This window comes from Salvelinus namaycush, unplaced genomic scaffold, assembly GCF_016432855.1.
Source record: "Salvelinus namaycush isolate Seneca unplaced genomic scaffold, SaNama_1.0 Scaffold455, whole genome shotgun sequence".
Taxonomy (NCBI): domain Eukaryota; kingdom Metazoa; phylum Chordata; class Actinopteri; order Salmoniformes; family Salmonidae; genus Salvelinus; species Salvelinus namaycush.
Genome location: NW_024061148.1, coordinates 68,877 through 93,653, shown reverse-complemented (window position 1 = coordinate 93,653; position 24,777 = coordinate 68,877). Strand labels below are relative to the sequence as shown.

The 24,777-nt window shown below is 41.3% G+C and overlaps 1 protein-coding gene across 5 annotated transcripts in view; it reads right to left on the bottom strand.

Annotated features, from left to right (window-relative positions):
- The window catches only part of LOC120041376 (probable global transcription activator SNF2L2), a 90,076-nt gene that overhangs the window by 5,010 nt on the left and 60,289 nt on the right, over positions 1-24,777 (bottom strand). For all 5 annotated transcript variants that reach the window (XM_038986329.1, XM_038986330.1, XM_038986328.1 and 2 more), the window contains 3 exons: positions 21,202-21,307; positions 20,996-21,097; positions 13,044-13,179 (listed from right to left, as the gene is read on the bottom strand). In XM_038986329.1, coding sequence (XP_038842257.1) covers positions 13,044-13,179; positions 20,996-21,097; positions 21,202-21,307 — 344 coding nt within the window. The remainder of the gene's footprint in view (positions 1-13,043; positions 13,180-20,995; positions 21,098-21,201; positions 21,308-24,777) is intronic.

Below are 24,777 nucleotides of genomic sequence, written 5' to 3'. Positions count from 1 at the left end.
TCAGGTGTAGTAGACCTCACAGTGAAATGCTGAATACAACAGGTGTAGTAGACCTCACAGTGAAATGCTGAATACAACAGGTGTAGTAGACCTTACAGTGAAATGCTGAATACAACAGGTGTAGTAGACCTCACAGTGAAATGCTGAATACAACAGGTGTAGTAGACCTCACAGTGAAATGCTGAATACAACAGGTGTAGTAGACCTTACAGTGAAATGCTGAATACAACAGGTGTAGTAGACCTTACAGTGAAATGCTGAATACAACAGGTGTAGTAGACCTCACAGTGAAATGCTGAATACAACAGGTGTAGTAGACCTCACAGTGAAATGCTGAATACAACAGGTGTAGTAGACCTCACAGTGAAATGCTGAATACAACAGGTGTAGTAGACCTCACAGTGAAATGCTGAATACAACAGGTGTAGTAGACCTTACAGTGAAATACTGAATACAACAGGTGTAGACCTTACAGTGAAATGCTGAATACAACAGGTGTAGTAGACCTCACAGTGAAATGCTGAATACAACAGGTGTAGTAGACCTCACAGTGAAATGCTGAATACAACAGGTGTAGTAGACCTCACAGTGAAATGCTGAATACAACAGGTGTAGTAGACCTCACAGTGAAATGCTGAATACAACAGGTGTAGTAGACCTCACAGTGAAATGCTGAATACAACAGGTGTAGTAGACCTCACAGTGAAATGCTGAATACAACAGGTGTAGTAGACCTCACAGTGAAATGCTGAATACAACAGGTGTAGTAGACCTTACAGTGAAATACTGAATACAACAGGTGTAGTAGACCTTACAGTGAAATGCTGAATACAACAGGTGTAGTAGACCTTACAGTGAAATACTGAATACAACAGGTGTAGTAGACCTTACAGTGAAATGCTGAATACAACAGGTGTAGTAGACCTTACAGTGAAATACTGAATACAACAGGTGTAGTAGACCTTACAGTGAAATGCTGAATACAACAGGTGTAGTAGACCTTACAGTGAAATGCTGAATACATCAGGTGTAGTAGACCTCACAGTGAAATGCTGAATACAACAGGTGTAGTAGACCTCACAGTGAAATGCTGAATACAACAGGTGTAGTAGACCTGACAGTGAAATGCTGAATACAACAGGTGTAGTAGACCTCACAGTGAAATGCTGAATACAACAGGTGTAGTAGACCTCACAGTGAAATGCTGAATACAACAGGTGTAGTAGACCTCACAGTGAAATGCTGAATACAACAGGTGTAGTAGACCTCACAGTGAAATGCTGAATACAACAGGTGTAGTAGACCTTACAGTGAAATGCTGAATACAACAGGTGTAGTAGACCTCACAGTGAAATGCTGAATACAACAGGTGTAGTAGACCTCACAGTGAAATGCTGAATACAACAGGTGTAGTAGACCTTACAGTGAAATGCTGAATACAACAGGTGTAGTAGACCTTACAGTGAAATGCTGAATACAACAGGTGTAGTAGACCTTACAGTGAAATGCTGAATACAACAGGTGTAGTAGACCTCACAGTGAAATGCTGAATACAACAGGTGTAGTAGACCTCACAGTGAAATGCTGAATACAACAGGTGTAGTAGACCTCACAGTGAAATGCTGAATACAACAGGTGTAGTAGACCTCACAGTGAAATGCTGAATACAACAGGTGTAGTAGACCTTACAGTGAAATACTGAATACAACAGGTGTAGACCTTACAGTGAAATGCTGAATACAACAGGTGTAGTAGACCTCACAGTGAAATGCTGAATACAACAGGTGTAGTAGACCTCACAGGGAAATGCTGAATACAACAGGTGTAGTAGACCTTACAGTGAAATGCTGAATACAACAGGTGTAGTAGACCTTACAGTGAAATGCTGAATACAACAGGTGTAGTAGACCTTACAGTGAAATGCTGAATACAACAGGTGTAGACCTCACAGTGAAATGCTGAATACAACAGGTGTAGACCTCACAGTGAAATGCTGAATACAACAGGTGTAGTAGACCTCACAGTGAAATGCTGAATACAACAGGTGTAGTAGACCTCACAGTGAAATGCTGAATACAACAGGTGTAGTAGACCTTACAGTGAAATGCTGAATACAACAGGTGTAGTAGACCTCACAGTGAAATGCTGAATACAACAGGTGTGGTAGACCTTACAGTGAAATGCTGAATACAACAGGTGTAGTAGACCTTACAGTGAAATGCTGAATACAACAGGTGTAGTAGACCTCACAGTGAAATGCTGAATACAACAGGTGTAGTAGACCTCACAGTGAAATGCTGAATACAACAGGTGTAGTAGACCTCACAGTGAAATGCTGAATACAACAGGTGTAGGTAGACCTTACAGTGAAATGCTGAATACAACAGGTGTAGCAGACCTTACAGTGAAATGCTGAATACAACAGGTGTAGTAGACCTTACAGTGAAATGCTGAATACAACAGGTGTAGTAGACCTCACAGTGAAATGCTGAATACAACAGGTGTAGTAGACCTTACAGTGAAATACTGAATACAACAGGTGTAGTAGACCTTACAGTGAAATGCTGAATACAACAGGTGTAGTAGACCTTACAGTGAAATGCTGAATACAACAGGTGTAGTAGACCTTACAGTGAAATGCTGAATACAACAGGTGTAGTAGACCTTACCGTGAAATACTGAATACAACAGGTGTAGTAGACCTCACAGTGAAATGCTGAATACAACAGGTGTAGTAGACCTCACAGTGAAATGCTGAATACAACAGGTGTAGTAGACCTCACAGTGAAATGCTGAATACAACAGGTGTAGTAGACCTCACAGTGAAATGCTGAATACAACAGGTGTAGTAGACCTCACAGTGAAATGCTGAATACAACAGGTGTAGTAGACCTTACAGTGAAATGCTGAATATAGCAGGTGTAGTAGACCTTACAGTGAAATGCTGAATACAACAGGTGTAGTAGACCTTACAGTGAAATGCTGAATACAACAGGTGTAGTAGACCTTACAGTGAAATGCTGAATACAACAGGTGTAGTAGACCTTACAGTGAAATGCTGAATACAACAGGTGTAGTAGACCTCACAGTGAAATGCTGAATACAACAGGTGTAGTAGACCTCACAGTGAAATGCTGAATACAACAGGTGTAGTAGACCTCACAGTGAAATGCTGAATACAACAGGTGTAGTAGACCTTACAGTGAAATGCTGAATACAACAGGTGTAGTAGACCTCACAGTGAAATGCTGAATACAACAGGTGTAGTAGACCTCACAGTGAAATGCTGAATACAACAGGTGTAGTAGACCTTACAGTGAAATGCTGAATACAACAGGTGTAGTAGACCTCACAGTGAAATGCTGAATACAACAGGTGTAGTAGACCTCACAGTGAAATGCTGAATACAACAGGTGTAGTAGACCTCACAGTGAAATGCTGAATACAACAGGTGTAGTAGACCTTACAGTGAAATGCTGAATACAACATGTGTAGTAGACCTCACAGTGAAATGCTGAATACAACAGGTGTAGTAGACCTCACAGTGAAATGCTGAATACAACAGGTGTAGTAGACCTCACAGTGAAATGCTGAATACAACAGGTGTAGGTAGACCTCACAGTGAAATGCTGAATACAACAGGTGTAGGTAGACCTCACAGTGAAATGCTGAATACAACAGGTGTAGTAGACCTTACAGTGAAATGCTGAATACAACAGGTGTAGTAGACCTCACAGTGAAATGCTGAATACAACAGGTGTAGTAGACCTCACAGTGAAATGCTGAATACAACAGGTGTAGTAGACCTCACAGTGAAATGCTGAATACAACAGGTGTAGTAGACCTCACAGTGAAATGCTGAATACAACAGGTGTAGTAGACCTCACAGTGAAATGCTGAATACAACAGGTGTAGTAGACCTCACAGTGAAATGCTGAATACAACAGGTGTAGTAGACCTCACAGTGAAATGCTGAATACAACAGGTGTAGTAGACCTTACAGTGAAATGCTGAATACAACAGGTGTAGTAGACCTTACAGTGAAATGCTGAATACAACAGGTGTAGTAGACCTTACAGTGAAATGCTGAATACAACAGGTGTAGTAGACCTTACAGTGAAATGCTGAATACAACAGGTGTAGTAGACCTTACAGTGAAATGCTGAATACAACAGGTGTAGTAGACCTTACAGTGAAATGCTGAATACAACAGGTGTAGTAGACCTTACAGTGAAATGCTGAATACAACAGGTGTAGTAGACCTTACAGTGAAATGCTGAATACAACAGGTGTAGTAGACCTTACAGTGAAATGCTGAATACAACAGGTGTAGTAGACCTTACAGTGAAATGCTGAATACAACAGGTGTAGTAGACCTTACAGTGAAATGCTGAATACAACAGGTGTAGTAGACCTTACAGTGAAATGCTGAATACAACAGGTGTAGTAGACCTTACAGTGAAATGCTGAATACAACAGGTGTAGGTAAGCCTTACAGTGAAATGCTGAATACAACAGGTGTAGTAGACCTCACAGTGAAATGCTGAATACAACAGGTGTAGTAGACCTCACAGTGAAATGCTGAATACAACAGGTGTAGTAGACCTCACAGTGAAATGCTGAATACAACAGGTGTAGTATACCTCACAGTGAAATGCTGAATACAACAGGTGTAGTAGACCTCATAGTGAAATGCTGAATACAACAGGTGTAGTAGACCTCACAGTGAAATGCTGAATACAACAGGTGTAGTAGACCTTACAGTGAAATGCTGAATACAACAGGTGTAGTAGACCTCACAGTGAAATGCTGAATACAACAGGTGTAGTAGACCTCACAGTGAAATGCTGAATACAACAGGTGTAGTAGACCTTACAGTGAAATGCTGAATACAACAGGTGTAGTAGACCTCACAGTGAAATGCTGAATACAACAGGTGTAGTAGACCTCACAGTGAAATGCTGAATACAACAGGTGTAGTAGACCTCACAGTGAAATGCTGAATACAACAGGTGTAGTAGACCTCACAGTGAAATGCTGAATACAACAGGTGTAGTAGACCTCACAGTGAAATGCTGAATACAACAGGTGTAGTATACCTCACAGTGAAATGCTGAATACAACAGGTGTAGTAGACCTCATAGTGAAATGCTGAATACAACAGGTGTAGTAGACCTCACAGTGAAATGCTGAATACAACAGGTGTAGTAGACCTCATAGTGAAATGCTGAATACAACAGGTGTAGGTAGACCTTACAGTGAAATGCTGAATACAACAGGTGTAGGTAGACCTTACAGTGAAATGCTGAATACAACAGGTGTAGTAGACCTCACAGTGAAATGCTGAATACAACAGGTGTAGTAGACCTTACAGTGAAATGCTGAATACAACAGGTGTAGAAGACCTTACAGTGAAATGCTGAATACAACAGGTGTAGTAGACCTCACAGTGAAATGCTGAATACATCAGGTGTAGTAGACCTTACAGTGACATGCTGAATACAACAGGTGTAGTAGACCTCACAGTGAAATGCTGAATACAACAGGTGTAGTAGACCTCACAGTGAAATGCTGAATACAACAGGTGTAGTAGACCTTACAGTGAAATGCTGAATACAACAGGTGTAGTAGACCTTACAGTGAAATGCTGAATACAACAGGTGTAGTAGACCTTACAGTGAAATGCTGAATACAACAGGTGTAGTAGACCTCACAGTGAAATGCTGAATACAACAGGTGTAGTAGACCTTACAGTGAAATGCTGAATACAACAGGTGTAGTAGACCTCACAGTGAAATGCTGAATACAACAGGTGTAGTAGACCTCACAGTGAAATGCTGAATACAACAGGTGTAGTAGACCTTACAGTGAAATGCTGAATACAACAGGTGTAGTAGACCTCACAGTGAAATGCTGAATACAACAGGTGTAGTAGACCTCACAGTGAAATGCTGAATACAACAGGTGTAGTAGACCTCACAGTGAAATGCTGAATACAACAGGTGTAGTAGACCTCACAGTGAAATGCTGAATACAACAGGTGTAGTAGACCTCACAGTGAAATGCTGAATACAACAGGTGTAGTAGACCTCACAGTGAAATGCTGAATACAACAGGTGTAGTAGACCTTACAGTGAAATGCTGAATACAACAGGTGTAGTAGACCTCACAGTGAAATGCTGAATACAACAGGTGTAGTAGACCTTACAGTGAAATGCTGAATACAACAGGTGTAGTAGACCTCACAGTGAAATGCTGAATACAACAGGTGTAGTAGACCTCACAGTGAAATGCTGAATACAACAGGTGTAGTAGACCTTACAGTGAAATGCTGAATACAACAGGTGTAGACCTTACAGTGAAATGCTGAATACAACAGGTGTAGACCTCACAGTGAAATGCTGAATACAACAGGTGTAGTAGACCTTACAGTGAAATGCTGAATACAACAGGTGTAGTAGACCTTACAGTGAAATGCTGAATACAACAGGTGTAGTAGACCTCACAGTGAAATGCTGAATACAACAGGTGTAGTAGACCTCACAGTGAAATGCTGAATACAACAGGTGTAGTAGACCTCACAGTGAAATGCTGAATACAACAGGTGTAGTAGACCTCACAGTGAAATGCTGAATACAACAGGTGTAGGTAGACCTCACAGTGAAATGCTGAATACAACAGGTGTAGTAGACCTCACAGTGAAATGCTGAATACAACAGGTGTAGTAGACCTCACAGTGAAATGCTGAATACAACAGGTGTAGTAGACCTTACAGTGAAATGCTGAATACAACAGGTGTAGTAGACCTCACAGTGAAATGCTGAATACAACAGGTGTAGTAGACCTCACAGTGAAATGCTGAATACAACAGGTGTAGTAGACCTCACAGTGAAATGCTGAATACAACAGGTGTAGTAGACCTTACAGTGAAATGCTGAATACAACAGGTGTAGTAGACCTCACAGTGAAATGCTGAATACAACAGGTGTAGTAGACCTCACAGTGAAATGCTGAATACAACAGGTGTAGTAGACCTCACAGTGAAATGCTGAATACAACAGGTGTAGTAGACCTTACAGTGAAATGCTGAATACAACAGGTGTAGTAGACCTCACAGTGAAATGCTGAATACAACAGGTGTAGTAGACCTTACAGTGAAATGCTGAATACAACAGGTGTAGTAGACCTTACAGTGAAATGCAGAATACAACAGGTGTAGTAGACCTTACAGTGAAATACTGAATACAACAGGTGTAGTAGACCTTACAGTGAAATGCTGAATACAACAGGTGTAGTAGACCTCACAGTGAAATGCTGAATACAACAGGTGTAGACCATATTAGTGACCACTGTCCCATTGTGTGTGTCAGGGATATACAAATGCCTAGTTTTAAACCTCGTTTTATCAACAAGAGGAATTTTAAACATTTCAATGTGACCTTAATTTTGGTGACTTTGATTGTATTGCATCTATACTAGAGGTCGACCTCTAATCTATACCTGACCCAGAGTTGGCTCTGGACCACTTCTCAAAGGTTTTCAATTGTATTGTAGATAAACCCTTCAAACAACATGTTGAATTAAACACGTGGTCCCGTGTGGCTCAGTTGGTAGAGCATGGCGCTTGCAACGCCAGGGTTGTGGGTTCAATTCCCATGGGGGGACCAGGATGAATATGTATGAACTTTCCAATTTGTAAGTCGCTCTGGATAAGAGTGTCTGCTAAATGACTTAAATGTAAATGTAATGTAAAAATAGGTCTTGGTTCAGTCCAGAGCTGAAGTCCTACACAACAGAGATGCTACCTGGGCCAAAGCTAGATTCACAGACTCGGGCCCAGACTGGCAGTCTTTCAGGCGATTTGAGAAATCTGTGTAAAACTAGTTAAAAAAGAAAAATCGGATTATTATGTTAATACACTTTCTGAATGTACAGGGAACCCAGCTACATTTTGGAAAGCTGTTACGTCACTGAAGGGTTGTGTCTCCTCTTCTCTCCCCCAAGAAATTAATTTAGATTCTGGCCCTATTACTGACAAAATTAATATATTTCATGCATTTAATCACAATTGTATCTCTGCAGGCTTTATATTTGAATGTATTTCAAAGCCAGCTCTGGAAAATAATAGTTTGGTGAAAATCTACTGAATGCTTCTGAACATGCTGGTCAGGAGTCATGTACACTTTGCTAACATCAGACCAAAGACAATCGACAGGGGCTGATCATTTGGAGCCTGGTCTGCGTTGGTGTGCAGCACCCCTTACTGCTGCCTCTGCAGCCCACATTTTCTTAATTTAACATTCTTATCAGGAAGCAAAAAAGCAAAAGCATGGAAGTCCGCATATGTGCTGCCACTCCATAAGGATGGGGATACAAATGATCTGGACAACTGTCGCCTCATTTCAAGACCACCTTGTTCAGCTGAGATTCTAAAATCGTTGGTTAATGTACAACTTCCTTCCTTTTTATCTGATCATTGTATCTTTAATATTAACCAATCAGGGTTTAGTCCTGGGCATAGTATTACCACAGCAACCACGCTAGTTGTTAATGATCTTGTCAATGCCTTGGATGCTAGAAAGAACTGTGCCGCCTTGACCTGTCAAAGGTGTTCGACACTGTTGATCATTCTGTTTGGCTGAAGAAATGATCAAGAGTCGGCCTGGGATATTCATGGTTTCAGAAAGATCTTAGTGACAGAATTCAGGCCATCTTGATAGACGGGGTTAAATCAGAATTATCTGAGTGACAGAACTCAGGCCATCTTGATAGACGGGGTTAAATCAGAATTATCTGAGTGACAGAACTCAGGCCATCTTGATAGATGGGGTTAAATCAGAATTATCTTAGTGACAGAACTCAGGCCATCTTGATAGACGGGGTTAAATCAGAATTATCTTAGGGACAGAACTCAGGCCATCTTCATAGATGGGGTTAAATCAGAATTATCTTAGTGACAGAACTCAGGCCATCTTGATAGATGGGGTTAAATCAGAATTATCTTAGTGACAGAACTCAGGCCATCTTGATAGATGGGGTTAAATCAGAATTATCTTAGTGACAGAACTCAGGCCATCTTGATAGATGGGGTTAAATCAGAATTATCTTAGTGACAGAACTCAGGCCATCTTGATAGATGGGGTTAAATCAGAATTATCTTAGTGACAGAACTCAGGCCATCTTGATAGATGGGGTTAAATCAGAATTATCTTAGTGACAGAACTCAGGCCATCTTGATAGATGGGGTTAAATCTGAATTATCTTAGAGACAGAACTCAGACCATCTTGATAGATGAGGTTAAATCAGAATTATCTTAGTGACAGAACTCAGGCCATCTTGATAGATGGGGTTAAATCAGAATTATCTTAGTGACAGAACTCAGGCCATCTTGATAGATGGGGTTAAATCAGAATTATCTTAGTGACAGAACTCAGGCCATCTTGATAGATGGGGTTAAATCAGAATTATCTTAGTGACAGAACTCAGGCCATCTTGATAGATGGGGTTAAATCAGAATTATCTTAGTGACAGAACTCAGGCCATCTTGATAGATGGGGTTAAATCAGAATTATCTTAGTGACAGAACTCAGGCCATCTTGATAGATGGGGTTAAATCAGAATTATCTTAGTGACAGAACTCAGGCCATCTTGATAGATGGGGTTAAATCAGAATTATCTTAGTGACAGAACTCAGGCCATCTTGATAGATGGGGTTGAATCAGAATTATCTTAGTGACAGAACTCAGGCCATCTTGATAGAAGGGGTTGAATCAGAATTATCTTAGTGACAGAACTCAGGCCATCTTGATAGATGGGGTTAAATCAGAATTATCTTAGTGACAGAACTCAGGCCATCTTGATAGATGGGGTTAAATCAGAATTATCTTAGTGACAGAACTCAGGCCATCTTGATAGATGGGGTTAAATCAGAATTATCTTAGTGACAGAACTCAGGCCATTTTAATAGATGGGGTTAAATCAGAATTATCTTAGTGACAGAACTCAGGCCATCTTGATAGACGGGGTTAAATCAGAATTATCTCAGCGACAGAACTCAGGCCATCTTGATAGATGGGGTTAAATCAGAATTATCTCAGTGACAGAACTCAGGCCATCTTGATAGATGGGGTTAAATCAGAATTATCTCAGTGACAGAACTCAGGCCATCTTGATAGATGGGGTTAAATCAGAATTATCTTAGTGACAGAACTCAGGCCATCTTGATAGATGGGGTTAAATCAGAATTATCTGAGTGACAGAACTCAGGCCATCTTGATAGATGGGGTTAAATCAGAATTATCTCAGTGACAGAACTCAGGCCATCTTGATAGATGGGGTTAAATCAGAATTATCTTAGTGACAGAACTCAGGCCATCTTGATAGATGGGGTTAAATCAGAATTATCTGAGTGACAGAACTCAGGCCATCTTGATAGATGGGGTTAAATCAGAATTATCTCAGTGACAGAACTCAGGCCATCTTGATAGATGGGGTTAAATCAGAATTATCTTAGTGACAGAACTCAGGCCATCTTGATAGATGGGGTTAAATCAGAATTATCTTAGTGACAGAACTCAGGCCATCTTGATAGATGGGGTTAAATCAGAATTATCTTAGTGACAGAACTCAGGCCATCTTGATAGATGGGGTTAAATCAGAATTATCTGAGTGACAGAACTCAGGCCATCTTGATAGATGGGGTTAAATCAGAATTATCTGAGTGACAGAACTCAGGCCATCTTGATAGATGGGGTTAAATCTGAATTATCTTAGAGACAGAACTCAGGCCATCTTGATAGATGGGGTTAAATCAGAATTATCTTAGTGACAGAACTCAGGCCATCTTGATAGATGGGGTTAAATCAGAATGTCTTGAGAATCAAAAAGGTGTTCCTCAGGGTTCGATTTTGGTTCCATTGTTCACTTTGTATATTAATGACATAGTGAAACACTGTTAATTCTCTTAGCATTCATCTCTAAGCAGATGACACAGTTTTGTGTTCATGTGCCACCTCAGGGTTAGGGTCAGTGTTAGGGTTAGGGTAATGGTCAGGGTTAGGGCTGACCCTCAGTGCAGCAGGCCATTCGTGAACTTCAGCATGACTGATTCAGTTCAGAAATCACTTACAGATCTTAAATTAGTGTTAAATATAAGTAAAACCAAGCTCATGCTGTTCTCTAGGTCATGAAATGTTGACCCTGAGGACCTGCATATCTGCCCTATAAATGGATCCCAAATTGAGCTTGTTTCTCAATATAAGTACCTGGGTGTCTGGATTGATGACAAGTTGTCCTTCGTCACGCATATAGAACATCTGACTAAAAAGCTAAGATTGTTTTTTTTATATCTAAATAAATCCTGCCTCAGTATTGAAAATAGGAGAAAGCTTGTTCAAACAACACTTCTCCCTGTATTGGACTTTGGTGATATTGTTTACATGCATGTGGCAATCCTCTGTTTTGAAAACCCTTGGACACAGTCTACCATTCAGCAATACGTTTTATCACAGGGGGCCATGTTAGGACTCATCATTATAGTCTGTAATAAATGTAGGACGGACCTCTCTGTCTGTTAGTGTCACGTTCCTGACCTGTTTTCTGTTGTTTTGTATGTGTTTAGTTGGTCAGGGCGTGAGTTGGGGTGGGCATTCTATGTTTTGTGTTTCTATGTTTAGGTTAGTGGTAATTAGCCTTATATGGTTCTCAATCAGGGACAGGTGTTTGACGTTTCCTCTGATTGAGAACCATATAAAGGTAGGCTGTTCACACTGTTTGTTTGTGGGTGATTGTCTCCTGTGTCTGTGCACCACACGGGACTGTTTCGGTTTGTTCGTTCGTTTGTGTCGTCTGTACCTGTTCATGCGTTCTTCGTGTTATGTAAGTTCTCTAGTTCAGGTCTGTCTACGTTCGTTTATTTGTTTTGTAGTTTGTTGAAGTATTTTCGTGTTTCGTCTTTACTTTAATAAATATCATTATGTCATACCACAACGCTGAGCTTTGGTCCAATCCCTACTCCTCCTCTTCGGACGAAGAGGAGGAGGACAACCGTTACAGTTAGAAGAGAGCTGCATTCTCTTGTATTTATTTACAAAGCAATCTGACAGAAACTCCCTCCATACGTAACTTCAAGATAAGAATCATAAGTTACCAAACCCGTTCTCAGGAAAGGATAACACTAGAGATCCCTTCAGTCTACAAAGATTTGGGAAAATCTGCATTTTGTTTTTTTTTGCCCCTAATTTGTGGAACAATCTGCAGACTTCACTGCAGTTAGATGTGCTGTTGTTGCTTTTATTAAATGTGTTTATTTTATTATTGTGTGTTGCATTATATTGTTTTATACGCACGTGTGTGTTTTAGTATTCTGTTTTTATTGTAATGTATACAGGGCTCACTTGTAAAATAGATGTTTGATCTCAATGGGACTCCCTGTTTAAAGAAATAATACAAATACATATAAAAAAACCTTGTCACAACACAACTGATTGGCTCAAACGCAATAAGAAGAAAATAAATTCCACAAATTAACAAGGCACACCTGTTAACTGAAATGCATTCCAGGTGGCTGGTTGAGAGAATGCCAAGAGTGTGCAAAGCTGTCATCAAGGCAAAGGGTGGCTACTTTGAAGAATCTCAAATATAAAATATATTTTTATTTGTTTAACACTTTTTTGGTTACTACATGATTCCATATGTGTTATTTCATAGTTTTGATGTCTTCACCTATTATTCTACAATGTAGAAAATAGTAAAAATGAGGAAAAAAACCCTGGAATGAGTAGGTGTGTCCAAACTTTTGACTGGTACTGGTCCAGGGAATCAAACCCATTATCCTGGCATTGCAAGAGCCATGTTCTACCAACTGAGCTCCAGAGGACCACATGACAGACAAGTCAAGTACACATCCACAGAGATACAGTAGCTATATTTTTCAGTTGGATGAGTTGGGTACCTTGCATTGATTTTACATGCCATTATATATGATTTATTGTCAAGAGAGAGGGAGGGGAGAGGGAGAGAAAGAGAGAATCCTTTATCTTACACTCTGCCTCCGACTCTTCCTCATCATCATCATCTTCATTGTCATCATCGCTGTCCTCTTCACTCTCCTCCTCCTTTACGATTCTCTGTCTGGCACTCTTAAACACAGACTGGAGCACGATGGAGTCCTCATAGATCTACAGCACATAGACAGGATTAACATCATAGGTCGACAACACAGACACACCACATTATAGATCTACAACACATAGACATGATTAACATCATAGGTCTACAACACAGACACACCACATTATAGATCTACAACACATAGACAGGATTAACATCATAGGTCTACAACACAGACACACCACATTATAGATCTACAACACATAGACAGGATTAACATCCTAGGTCTACAACACAGACACACCATACCACATTATAGATCTACAACACATAGACAAGATTAGCATCCTAGGTCTACAACACAGACACACCATACCACATTATAGATCTACAACACATAGACAGGATTAATATCATAGCTCTACAACACAGACACACCACATTATAGATCTACAACACATAGACAGGATTAATATCATAGGTCTACAACACAGACACACCACATTATAGATCTACAACACATAGACAGGATTAATATCATAGCTCTACAACACAGACAGACACCATGTCATATCTACAACACAGACAGGCACCATGTCATATCTACAACACAGACAGGCACCATGTCATATCTCTACAACACAGACAGACACCATGTCATATCTACAACACAGACAGACACCATGTCATAGCTCTACAACACAGACAGACACCATGTCATATCTACAACACAGACAGACACCATGTCATATCTACAACACAGACAGGCACCATGTCATATCTACAACACAGACAGACACCATGTCATATCTACAACACAGACAGGCACCATGTCATATCTACAACACAGACAGACACCATGTCATATCTACAACACAGACAGGCACCATGTCATATCTACAACACAGACAGACACCATGTCATATCTACAACACAGACAGACACCATGTCATATCTCTACAACACAGACAGACACCATGTCATAGCTCTACAACACAGACAGGCACCATGTCATATCTACAACACAGACAGACACCATGTCATATCTCTACAACACAGACAGACACCATGTCATATCTACAACACAGACAGGCACCATGTCATATCTACAACACAGACAGACACCATGTCATATCTACAACACAGACAGACACCATGTCATATCTCTACAACACAGACAGACACCATGTCATATCTACAACACAGACAGACACCATGTCATATCTACAACACAGACAGGCACCATGTCATATCTCTACAACACAGACAGGCACCATGTCATATCTACAACACAGACAGACACCATGTCATATCTACAACACAGACAGGCACCATGTCATATCTACAACACAGACAGACACCATGTCATATCTACAACACAGACAGGCACCATGTCATATCTACAACACAGACAGACACCATGTCATATCTACAACACAGACAGGCACCATGTCATATCTACAACACAGACAGACACCATGTCATATCTACAACACAGACAGGCACCATGTCATATCTACAACACAGACAGACACCATGTCATATCTACAACACAGACAGACACCATGTCATATCTCTACAACACAGACAGACACCATGTCATATCTACAACACAGACAGACACCATGTCATATCTACAACACAGACAGGCACCATGTCATATCTACAACACAGACAGACACCATGTCATATCTACAACACAGACAGACACCATGTCATATCTACAACACAGACAGACACCATGTCATAGCTCTACAACACAGACAGGCACCATGTCATATCTCTACAACACAGACAGACACCATGTCATATCTACAACACAGACAGACACCATGTCATAGCTCTACAACACAGACAGACACCATGTCATATCTCTACAACACAGACAGACACCATGTCATATCTACAACACAGACAGACACCATGTCATAGCTCTACAACACAGACAGGCACCATGTCATATCTCTACAACACAGACAGGCACCATGTCATATCTACAACACAGACAGACACCATGTCATATCTACAACACAGACAGACACCATGTCATATCTACAACACAGACAGACACCATGTCATATCTACAACACAGACAGACACCATGTCATATCTCTACAACACAGACAGACACCATGTCATATCTACAACACAGACAGACACCATGCCATAGCTCTACAACACAGACAGACACCATGTCATATCTACAACACAGACAGGCACCATGTCATCTCTACAACAAAGACAGACACCATGTCATATCTACAACACAGACAGACACCATGTCATATCTACAACACAGACAGACACCATGTCATAGCTCTACAACACAGACAGACACCATGTCATATCTACAACACAGACAGACACCATGTCATATCTCTACAACACAGACAGACACCATGTCATAGCTCTACAACACAGACAGACACCATGTCATATCTCTACAACACAGACAGACACCATGTCATATCTCTACAACACAGACAGGCACCATGTCATATCTACAACACAGACAGACACCATGTCATATCTACAACACAGACAGACACCATGTCATATCTCTACAACACAGACAGACACCATGTCATATCTACAACACAGACAGACACCATGTCATATCTACAACACAGACAGACACCATGTCATATCTACAACACAGACAGGCACCATGTCATATCTCTACAACACAGACAGACACCATGTCATATCTACAACACAGACAGACACCATGTCATATCTCTACAACACAGACTATTTGAATTAATTTGCATCACTGTCAATGACATACTTTTATTTTGAAGGCAAACCGCAAATTCCACTATTGTGCTTAATCCTTATTGTGGCTAGCTTCACAACACATAACCCGGTCCGGTCAAGCCTCACTAGCCAGATGAAGCTAGCTGGCTGCTTATAACGTTAGCTTTGGGCAACAGGGTTAAGTAGCTGGCTAGCTATTTATTTTCATGAACTGAAGTTCAATTTCAATAGTCGAACAACAAGTGGCTACCTAGCTAATACTTACTCACAAGGATTCCTAAATCATTGCTAAGAATAACGAAAATGACTGCAGTTTCTACTGGTCATTGTTTTCAGGCTAGTTGTATTGTGCTAGCTAGGTACCTAGCTAAAGCTAGCTACCCCAGAAGTTGCGGTCGAACAATGATGCTTTATTACCAACGCGGTATTGTAAACACATCGTTCATGGCCGGTGTTTGCTTGTTTGCAGACTTGTTTGTATGGTTTGCTTTGACAGTGTTACTGTATATTTTTTGACACGCAAAGACCCAAACGGCGTTCCATAGTATGTATGTCGTGAAGCTAATAGCAGTGACGCTACTAGTGTGTAACTCCGGTAGGGAAACATCTGAAAAAAAGCGAGGTTGGTAGTGTGTACTGGTGATCGACCAGTCGGCGAAAGCCAACATCATCCACGACAGAGAACGTTTGATTGTCAAGGGCAATGAATTCCATTATCTTGGCTTTAATGGATTTTGCCTTTTGAGTTGTCTTGCTTAAATTTTCTTACTCTTTCAAATGTCTGCTCAACTTGTTGCATGCTTGATCCACACAACAGACATTGTGGGCTAGGTTAGGAATGCTGTGTTGCACGTGTAGCGCAAAATTTTACGTGGCGTCATTACGTTATGTACCTACGTTATATAGGTACGCACAGCAGCTTTGACATAGGTTTTTAACATTGGCGTTAAACTAGACATCGGGCCGATACCGATGTTGGCATTTTTAGCTAATATCGGCCGATTCCGATATGTTCACCGATATATCGTGCATCCCTAGTATTAGGTCAAAGCTGTGATCTGGAAAACCTTGGAAGTGCATGGGTGAATTAGGCATTATGGTGCTCATATGAATTTCCTTTCTTTTTCAGCTTCAGACCAATACCTATTCTCACTTAAAACAGACAATAGATCTACGACACAGACAGGCATAACATCATAGATACTATTACGGAAACCCAGACGCAAGCTGCCCAGTGACGCGAGCCTACCAGATGAGCTAATTGCCCTTTATGCTCGCTTCGAAGCAAGCAACACTGAAGCATGCACGAGAGCACCAGCTGTTCTGGATGACTGTGTGATAATTCTCTTGGTAGCCAATTTGAGCAAGACTTCTGAACAGGTAAAAATTCACAAAGCCGCGGGACCAGATGGATTACCAGAACGTGTACTCAAAGCATGCGCTGACCAACTAGCAAGTGTCTTCACTGACATTTTCAACCTCTCCCTGTCTGAGTCTGTAATACCTACATGTTTCAAGCAGACCACCATAGTCCCTGTGCCCAAGAAAGCGAAGGTAACCTGCCTAAATGATTACCGCCCCGTGGCACTCACGTCGGTAGCCATGAAGTGTATTGAAAGGCTGGTCATGGCTCACATCAACAGCATCCTCCCGGATACCCTAGACCCACACCAATTTGCATACCGCCCCAACAGATCCACAGATGACGCAATCTCAATCGCACTCCACACTGCCCTTTCCCACCTGGACAAAAGGAACACCTATAGTTGAAGTCAGAAGTTTACATACACCTTAGCTTTACATACACTCAGTTTTTCACAATTCCTGACATTTAATCCTGATGAGTAAGAATTCCCTGTCTTAGGTCATTTAGGATCACCACCTAATTGTAAGAATGTGAAATGTCAGAATAATAGTAGAGAGAATGATTTATTTCAGCACATTCCAGTAGGTCAGAAGTTTACATACACTCAATCAGTATTTGGTAGCATTGCCTTTAAATTGTTTTACTTGGGTCAAATGTTTCAGGTAGCCTTCCACAAGCTTCCCACAATAAGTTGGGTGAATTTTGGCCCATTCCTCCTGACAGAGCTGGTATAACTGAGTCAGGGTTGTAGGCCTCCTTGCTCGCACATGCTTTTTCAGTTCTGCCCACAAATGTTCTATGGGACTGAGGTCAGGGCTTTGTGACGGCCACACCAATACTTTGACTTTGTAGTCCTTAAGGCATTTTGACACAACTTTGGAAGTATGCTTGGGGTCATTGTTCCATTTGGAAGACCCATTTGCGACCAAGCTAAAAAACTTTCTGACTGATGTCTTGAGATGTTGCTTCAATATATCTACATAATTTTCCTACCTCATGATGCCATCTATTTTGTGAAGTGCACCAGTCCCTCCTGCAGCAAAGCACCCCCACAACATGATGCTGCCACCCCCGTGCTTCACGGTTGGGATGGTGTTCTTTGGCTTGCAAGCCTCTCCCTTTTTCGTCCAAACATAACGTTGGTCATTATTGCCAAACAGTTCTATTTTTGTTTCATCAGACCAGAGGACATTTCTCCAAAAAGTACGATCTTTGTCCCCATGTGCAGTTGCAAACCGTAGTCTGGCTTTTTTATGTCGGTTTTGGAGCAGAGGCTTCTTCCTTGCTGAGCGGCCTTTCAGGTTATGTCGATATAGGGACTTGTTTTACTGTGGATATAGATACTTTTGCACCTGTTTCCTCCAGCATCTTCATAAGGTCCTTTGCTGTTGTTCTGGGATTGATTTGCACTTTTCGCACCAAAGTACGTTCATGTCTAGGAGACAGAACGCATCTCCTTCCTGAGCGGTATGATGGATGCATGGTCCCATGGTCCTTATACTTGCATACTATTGTTTGTACAGATGAACGTGGTACCTTCAGGAGTTTGGAAATTGCTCCCAAGGATGAACCAGACTTGTGGAGGTCTACAATTTTTTTTTCTGAGGTCTTGGCTGATTTCTTTTGATTTTTCCATGATGTTATGCAAAGAGGAACTGAGTTTGAAGGTAGGCCTTGAAATACATCAACAGGTACACTTCCAATTGATTCAAATGATGTCAATTAGCCTATCAGAAGCTACTAAAGCCATGACATCATTTTCTGGAATTTTCCAAGCTGTTTAAAGGCACAGTCAACTTAGTGTAAGTAAACTTCTGACCCACTGGAATTGTGATACAGTGAATTATAAGTGAAATAATCTCTCTGTAAACAATTGTTGGAAATATTACTTGCGTCATGCACAAAGTAGATGTCCTAATAAACTTGGAAAAACTAGTTTGTTAACAATACATTTGTGGAGTGGTTGAAAAACAAGTTTTAATGACTCCAACCTAAGTGTACGTAAACTTCCGACTTCAACTGTATGTGAGAATGCTGTTCATTGAATACACCATAGTCATTCAACACCATAGTGGCCACGAAGCTCATCACTAAGCTAAGGATCCTGGGACTAAACGCCTCCCTCTGCAACTGGATCCTGGACTTCCTGACGGGCCGCCCCCCCCCAGGTGGTAAGGGTAGGTAACAACACGTCTACCACACTGATCCTCAACACTGGTGCACCGCAGGGGTGTGTATTTAGTCCCCTCCTGTACTCCCTGTTCAACTCATGACTGCACGGCCAGGCATGACTCCAACACCATTATTAAGTTTGCTGACGACACAACAGTGGTAGGCCTGATCACCAACAACGATGAGACAGCCAACAGGAAGGAGGTCAGAGAACTGGCAGTGTTTAGCCAGGACAACAACCTCTACCTCAATGTGAGCAAGACAAAGGAGCTGATCGTGGACTACAGAAGAAGGCGGGCCCGAACAGGCCCCCATTCACATCGACGGGGCTGTAGTGGAGCGGGTCGAGAGTTTCAAGTTCCTTGGTGTCCACATCTCCAACGAACTATCATGGTCCAAACACACCAAGACAGTCGTGACGACAAAACCTTTTCCCCCTCAGGAGACTGAAAAGATTTGGCATGGGTCCCCAGATCCTCAAAAAGTTCTACAGCTGCACCATCGAGAGCATCCTGACCGGTTGCATCACCGCCTGGTACGGCAACTGCTCGGCATCTGACCGTAAGGCACTACAGAGTGTAGTGTGTACAGCCCAGTACATCACTGGGGCCAAGCTTCCCGCCATCCAGGACCTATATAGTAGGCGGTGTCAGAGGAAGGCCCATAAATTGTCAGAGACTCCAGTCACCCAAGTCATTGACTGTTTTCTCTGCTACCGCACGGCAAGCGGTGCCGGAGCACCATGTCTAGGACCAAAAGGCTCCTTAACAGCTTCTACCCCCAAGCCATAAGACTGCATTTCACACTAAGGTCTACACTTGTTGTATTCGGCACATGTGATAAATAAAGTTTGATTTGATTTCATCTAAATCACATAGACAGGCACAATGTCATAGATCTACAATACATAGACACCATGTCATAGATACACAACACATAGACAAAACATGATAGATTTACAACAGACAGACAACATCAAAGATCTACAACACATAGACAGACATTATAGATACACAGCACATAGACATACAGACCATCATAGCTCTACAACACATAGACAGGCATAACATCATAGATTTACAACACATAGACAGAGGTAACATTGTAGACCTACAACACATAGAACATACCAACATCATAGATCTACAACACATAGGCTGCGTTCAGACATGCAGCCCAATTCTGATATTCTTTTCAATAATGGGTCTTTTGACCATCCAGATCAGCTCTGACAAAGATTTGAAAAGATCTGATGTGATTGGTCAAAAGACCAATTGTAGAAAATAAGATCATAATTTGTCTGCCTGTGTGAACGCAGCCAGTGACAGACATAACATCATATACTGTATCTACAACACCTAGAATGGCAGCACATCATAGATCTACAACACATAGACAGACCTATCCTATACAAAACATGGAAATACCCACCATTGATATACAACACATAAACATACATATCATAGATATACAACACATAGACAAACCACACCATGTTATAGAGCTAGATACATAGACAGGCGCAACATCATAGATATACAACACATAGACAGGGTGAGGAATATAGTTCAGGGTTAGAGGTGACTGACCTGTGACCCCTCCAGGTTAAAGGTCTGAGCGTTGTGACAGAGCAGCATCACATCCTTCTCCAGGTCAGACACACTCCTGAACTTGTGGCTCCGCACGCGCTCCTGGAAACAAACAAACAAACAAACACGCACGCACACAATCAGTCTGTCACACTTTGGTAGGTTCCTCTGTCTGTGTTTAATATGTATTATCTGTTGTTAGGTACCTTGATTTTCTTGAAGTCAACAGGTTTCCTGATCAGCTCGTAGTACTCTGGCAGCTCTTTCCTGGACGGCAGCTGGACAAACACCTCTGACAGCTGTCTGTTAGACCTGTTAACAAACAACACTTTAAAATACCAGGTATGGTAGTAGGTGCCAAGCGCACTGCTTTGTGTCAAGAACTACAACGCTGCTTGGTTTTTATACAAATATACAGTACCAGTCAAATGTTCTACATTGTAGAATAATAGTGAAGACATCAAAACTATGAAATAACACATGGAATTATGTAGTAACCAAAAAAGTGTTAAACACGTTTTTGATTCTTCAAAGTAGCCACCCTTTGCCTTGATGACAGCTTTGCACACTCAGTTTAACTTCATTAGGGTAGGGGGCACTATTTTCACTTCTGTATGAAAAGCGTGCCCAAAGTAAACTGCCTGTTATTCAGGCCCAGAAGCTAGGATATGCATATAATTGGTAGATTTAGATAGAAAACACTCTAAAGTTTCTAAAACTGTTAACATAATGTCTGTGAGTATAACAGAACTGATATGACAGGTGAAAACCTGAGAAAAATGTATCCAGGAAGTGGGATTTTTTGATGTGGTTATTTCAATTGAATGCCTATAGAGTATTTGTAGTTTTCCATAGACTGCCTATACAGATTCCATTGACTTAGGACTCAAATTGCACTTCCTATGGGTTCCACTAGATGGCAACAGTCTTTAAAAATTGTTTCAGGCTTGTATTCTGATGCTCGCGAACGAGAGCGCGCCTTTCTTGTTTTCCTTTTATATTGACGAAGCTTTTGTCCGGTCGAAATATTATTGATTATTATGACTAAAAACAACCCGAGGATTGATTAAAAACATTGTTTGACATGTTTCTACAAACTCTACTGATACTTTTTGGATTTTTAGTCTGCTTGTTGTGACTGCCTTTGAGCCTGTGGATTACTGAACAAAACACGCAAACAAAACGGAGGTTTATGGATATAAAGAGGGACTTTATCGAACAAAACAAACATTTATTGAGTAAATGGGAGTCTTGTGAGTGCAACCATATGAAGATCATCAAAGGTAAGTGATACATTTTATCGCTATTTCTGACTTGTGTAACTCCTCTACTTGGCTGGTAACTGTTTGTAATGATTTGTCTGCTGGGCGCTGTTCTCAGATAATCGCATGGTATGCTTTCCCCGTAAAGCCTTTTTGAAATCTGACACCGTGGTTGGATTAACAAGAAGTTCATCTTTAAACCGATGTATAACACTTGTATGTTTTATGAATTTTTATAATGGGTATTTCTGTTTTTGAGTTTGGCGCTCTGCAATTTCACCGGATGTTGGCCAGGTGGTACCGTCCCACATCCCCTAGAGAGGTTAAAGTTTAATATCAGACCAAATCATCCAGGCCTATTGGCTGTTCACCAACACCAATGACTTCTCTCTCACCCCACAGCATAGCACCAACACATCATAACCACGAGTCTTAAACATCCAACTGTGCCCAGTTATTAGTCACAGAGCTCAGTGTTGTATCATAACTCCTGACATTGAGGCTTAGTGATGTCCCATAATAACTCCTGACATTGAGGCTTAGTGATGTCCCATAATAACTCCTGACATTGAGGCTTAGTGATGTCCCATAATAACTCCTGACATTGAGGCTTAGTGACGTCCCATAATAACTCCTGACATCGAGGCTTAGTGACGTCCCATAATAACTCCTGACATTGAGGCTTAGTGATGTCCCATAATAACTCCTGACATTGAGGCTTAGTGATGTCCCATAATAACTCCTGACATTGAGGCTTAGTGATGTCCCATAATAACTCCTGACATTGAGGCTTAGTGATGTCCCATAATAACTCCTGACATTGAGGCTTAGTGATGTCCCATAATAACTCCTGACATTGAGGCTTAGTGATGTCCCATAATAACTCCTGACATCGAGGCTTAGTGATGTCCCATAATAACTCCTGACATTGAGGCTTAGTGATGTCCCATAATAACTCCTGACATTGAGGCTTAGTGATGTCCCATAATAACTCCTGACATTGAGGCTTAGTGATGTCCCATAATAACTCCTGACATTGAGGCTTAGTGATGTCCCATAATAACTCCTGACATTGAGGCTTAGTGATGTCCCATAATAACTCCTGACATTGAGGCTTAGTGATGTCCCATAATAACTCCTGACATTGAGGCTTAGTGATGTCCCATAATAACTCCTGACATTGAGGCTTAGTGATGTCCCATAATAACTCCTGACATTGAGGCTTAGTGATGTCCCATAATAACTCCTGACATTGAGGCTTAGTGATGTCCCATAATAACTCCTGACATTGAGGCTTAGTGATGTCCCATAATAACTCCTGACATTGAGGCTTAGTGATGTCCCATAATAACTCCTGACATTGAGGCTTAGTGATGTCCCATAATAACTCCTGACATCGAGGCTTAGTGATGTCCCATAATAACTCCTGACATCGAGGCTTAGTGATGTCCCATAATAACTCCTGACATCGAGGCTTAGTGATGTCCCATAATAACTCCTGACATCGAGGCTTAGTGATGTCCCATAATAACTCCTGACATTGAGGCTTAGTGATGTCCCATAATAACTCCTGACATTGAGGCTTAGTGATGTCCCATAATAACTCCTGACATTGAGGCTTAGTGATGTCCCATAATAACTCCTGACATTGAGGCTTAGTGATGTCCCATAATAACTCCTGACATTGAGGCTTAGTGATGTCCCATAATAACTCCTGACATTGAGGCTTAGTGATGTCCCATAATAACTCCTGACATTGAGGCTTAGTGATGTCCCATAATAACTCCTGACATTGAGGCTTAGTGATGTCCCATAATAACTCCTGACATTGAGGCTTAGTGATGTCCCATAATAACTCCTGACATTGAGGCTTAGTGATGTCCCATAATAACTCCTGACATTGAGGCTTAGTGATGTCCCATAATAACTCCTGACATTGAGGCTTAGTGATGTCCCATAATAACTCCTGACATTGAGGCTTAGTGATGTCCCATAACTCCTGACATTGAGGCTTAGTGATGTCCCATAATAACTCCTGACATTGAGGCTTAGTGATGTCCCATAATAACTCCTGACATCGAGGCTTAGTGACGTCCCATAATAACTCCTGACATCGAGGCTTAGTGACGTCCCATAATAACTCCTGACATCGAGGCTTAGTGACGTCCCATAATAACTCCTGACATCGAGGCTTAGTGACGTCCCATAATAACTCCTGACATTGAGGCTTAGTGACGTCCCATAATAACTCCTGACATTGAGGCTTAGTGACGTCCCATAATAACTCCTGACATTGAGGCTTAGTGATGTCCCATAATAACTCCTGACATCGAGGCTTAATGACGTCCCATAATAACTCCTGACATTGAGGCTTAGTGATGTCCCATAATAACTCCTGACATCGAGGCTTAGTGATGTCCCATAATAACTCCTGACATCGAGGCTTAGTGATGTCCCATAATAACTCCTGACATCGAGGCTTAGTGATGTCCCATAATAACTCCTGACATTGAGGCTTAG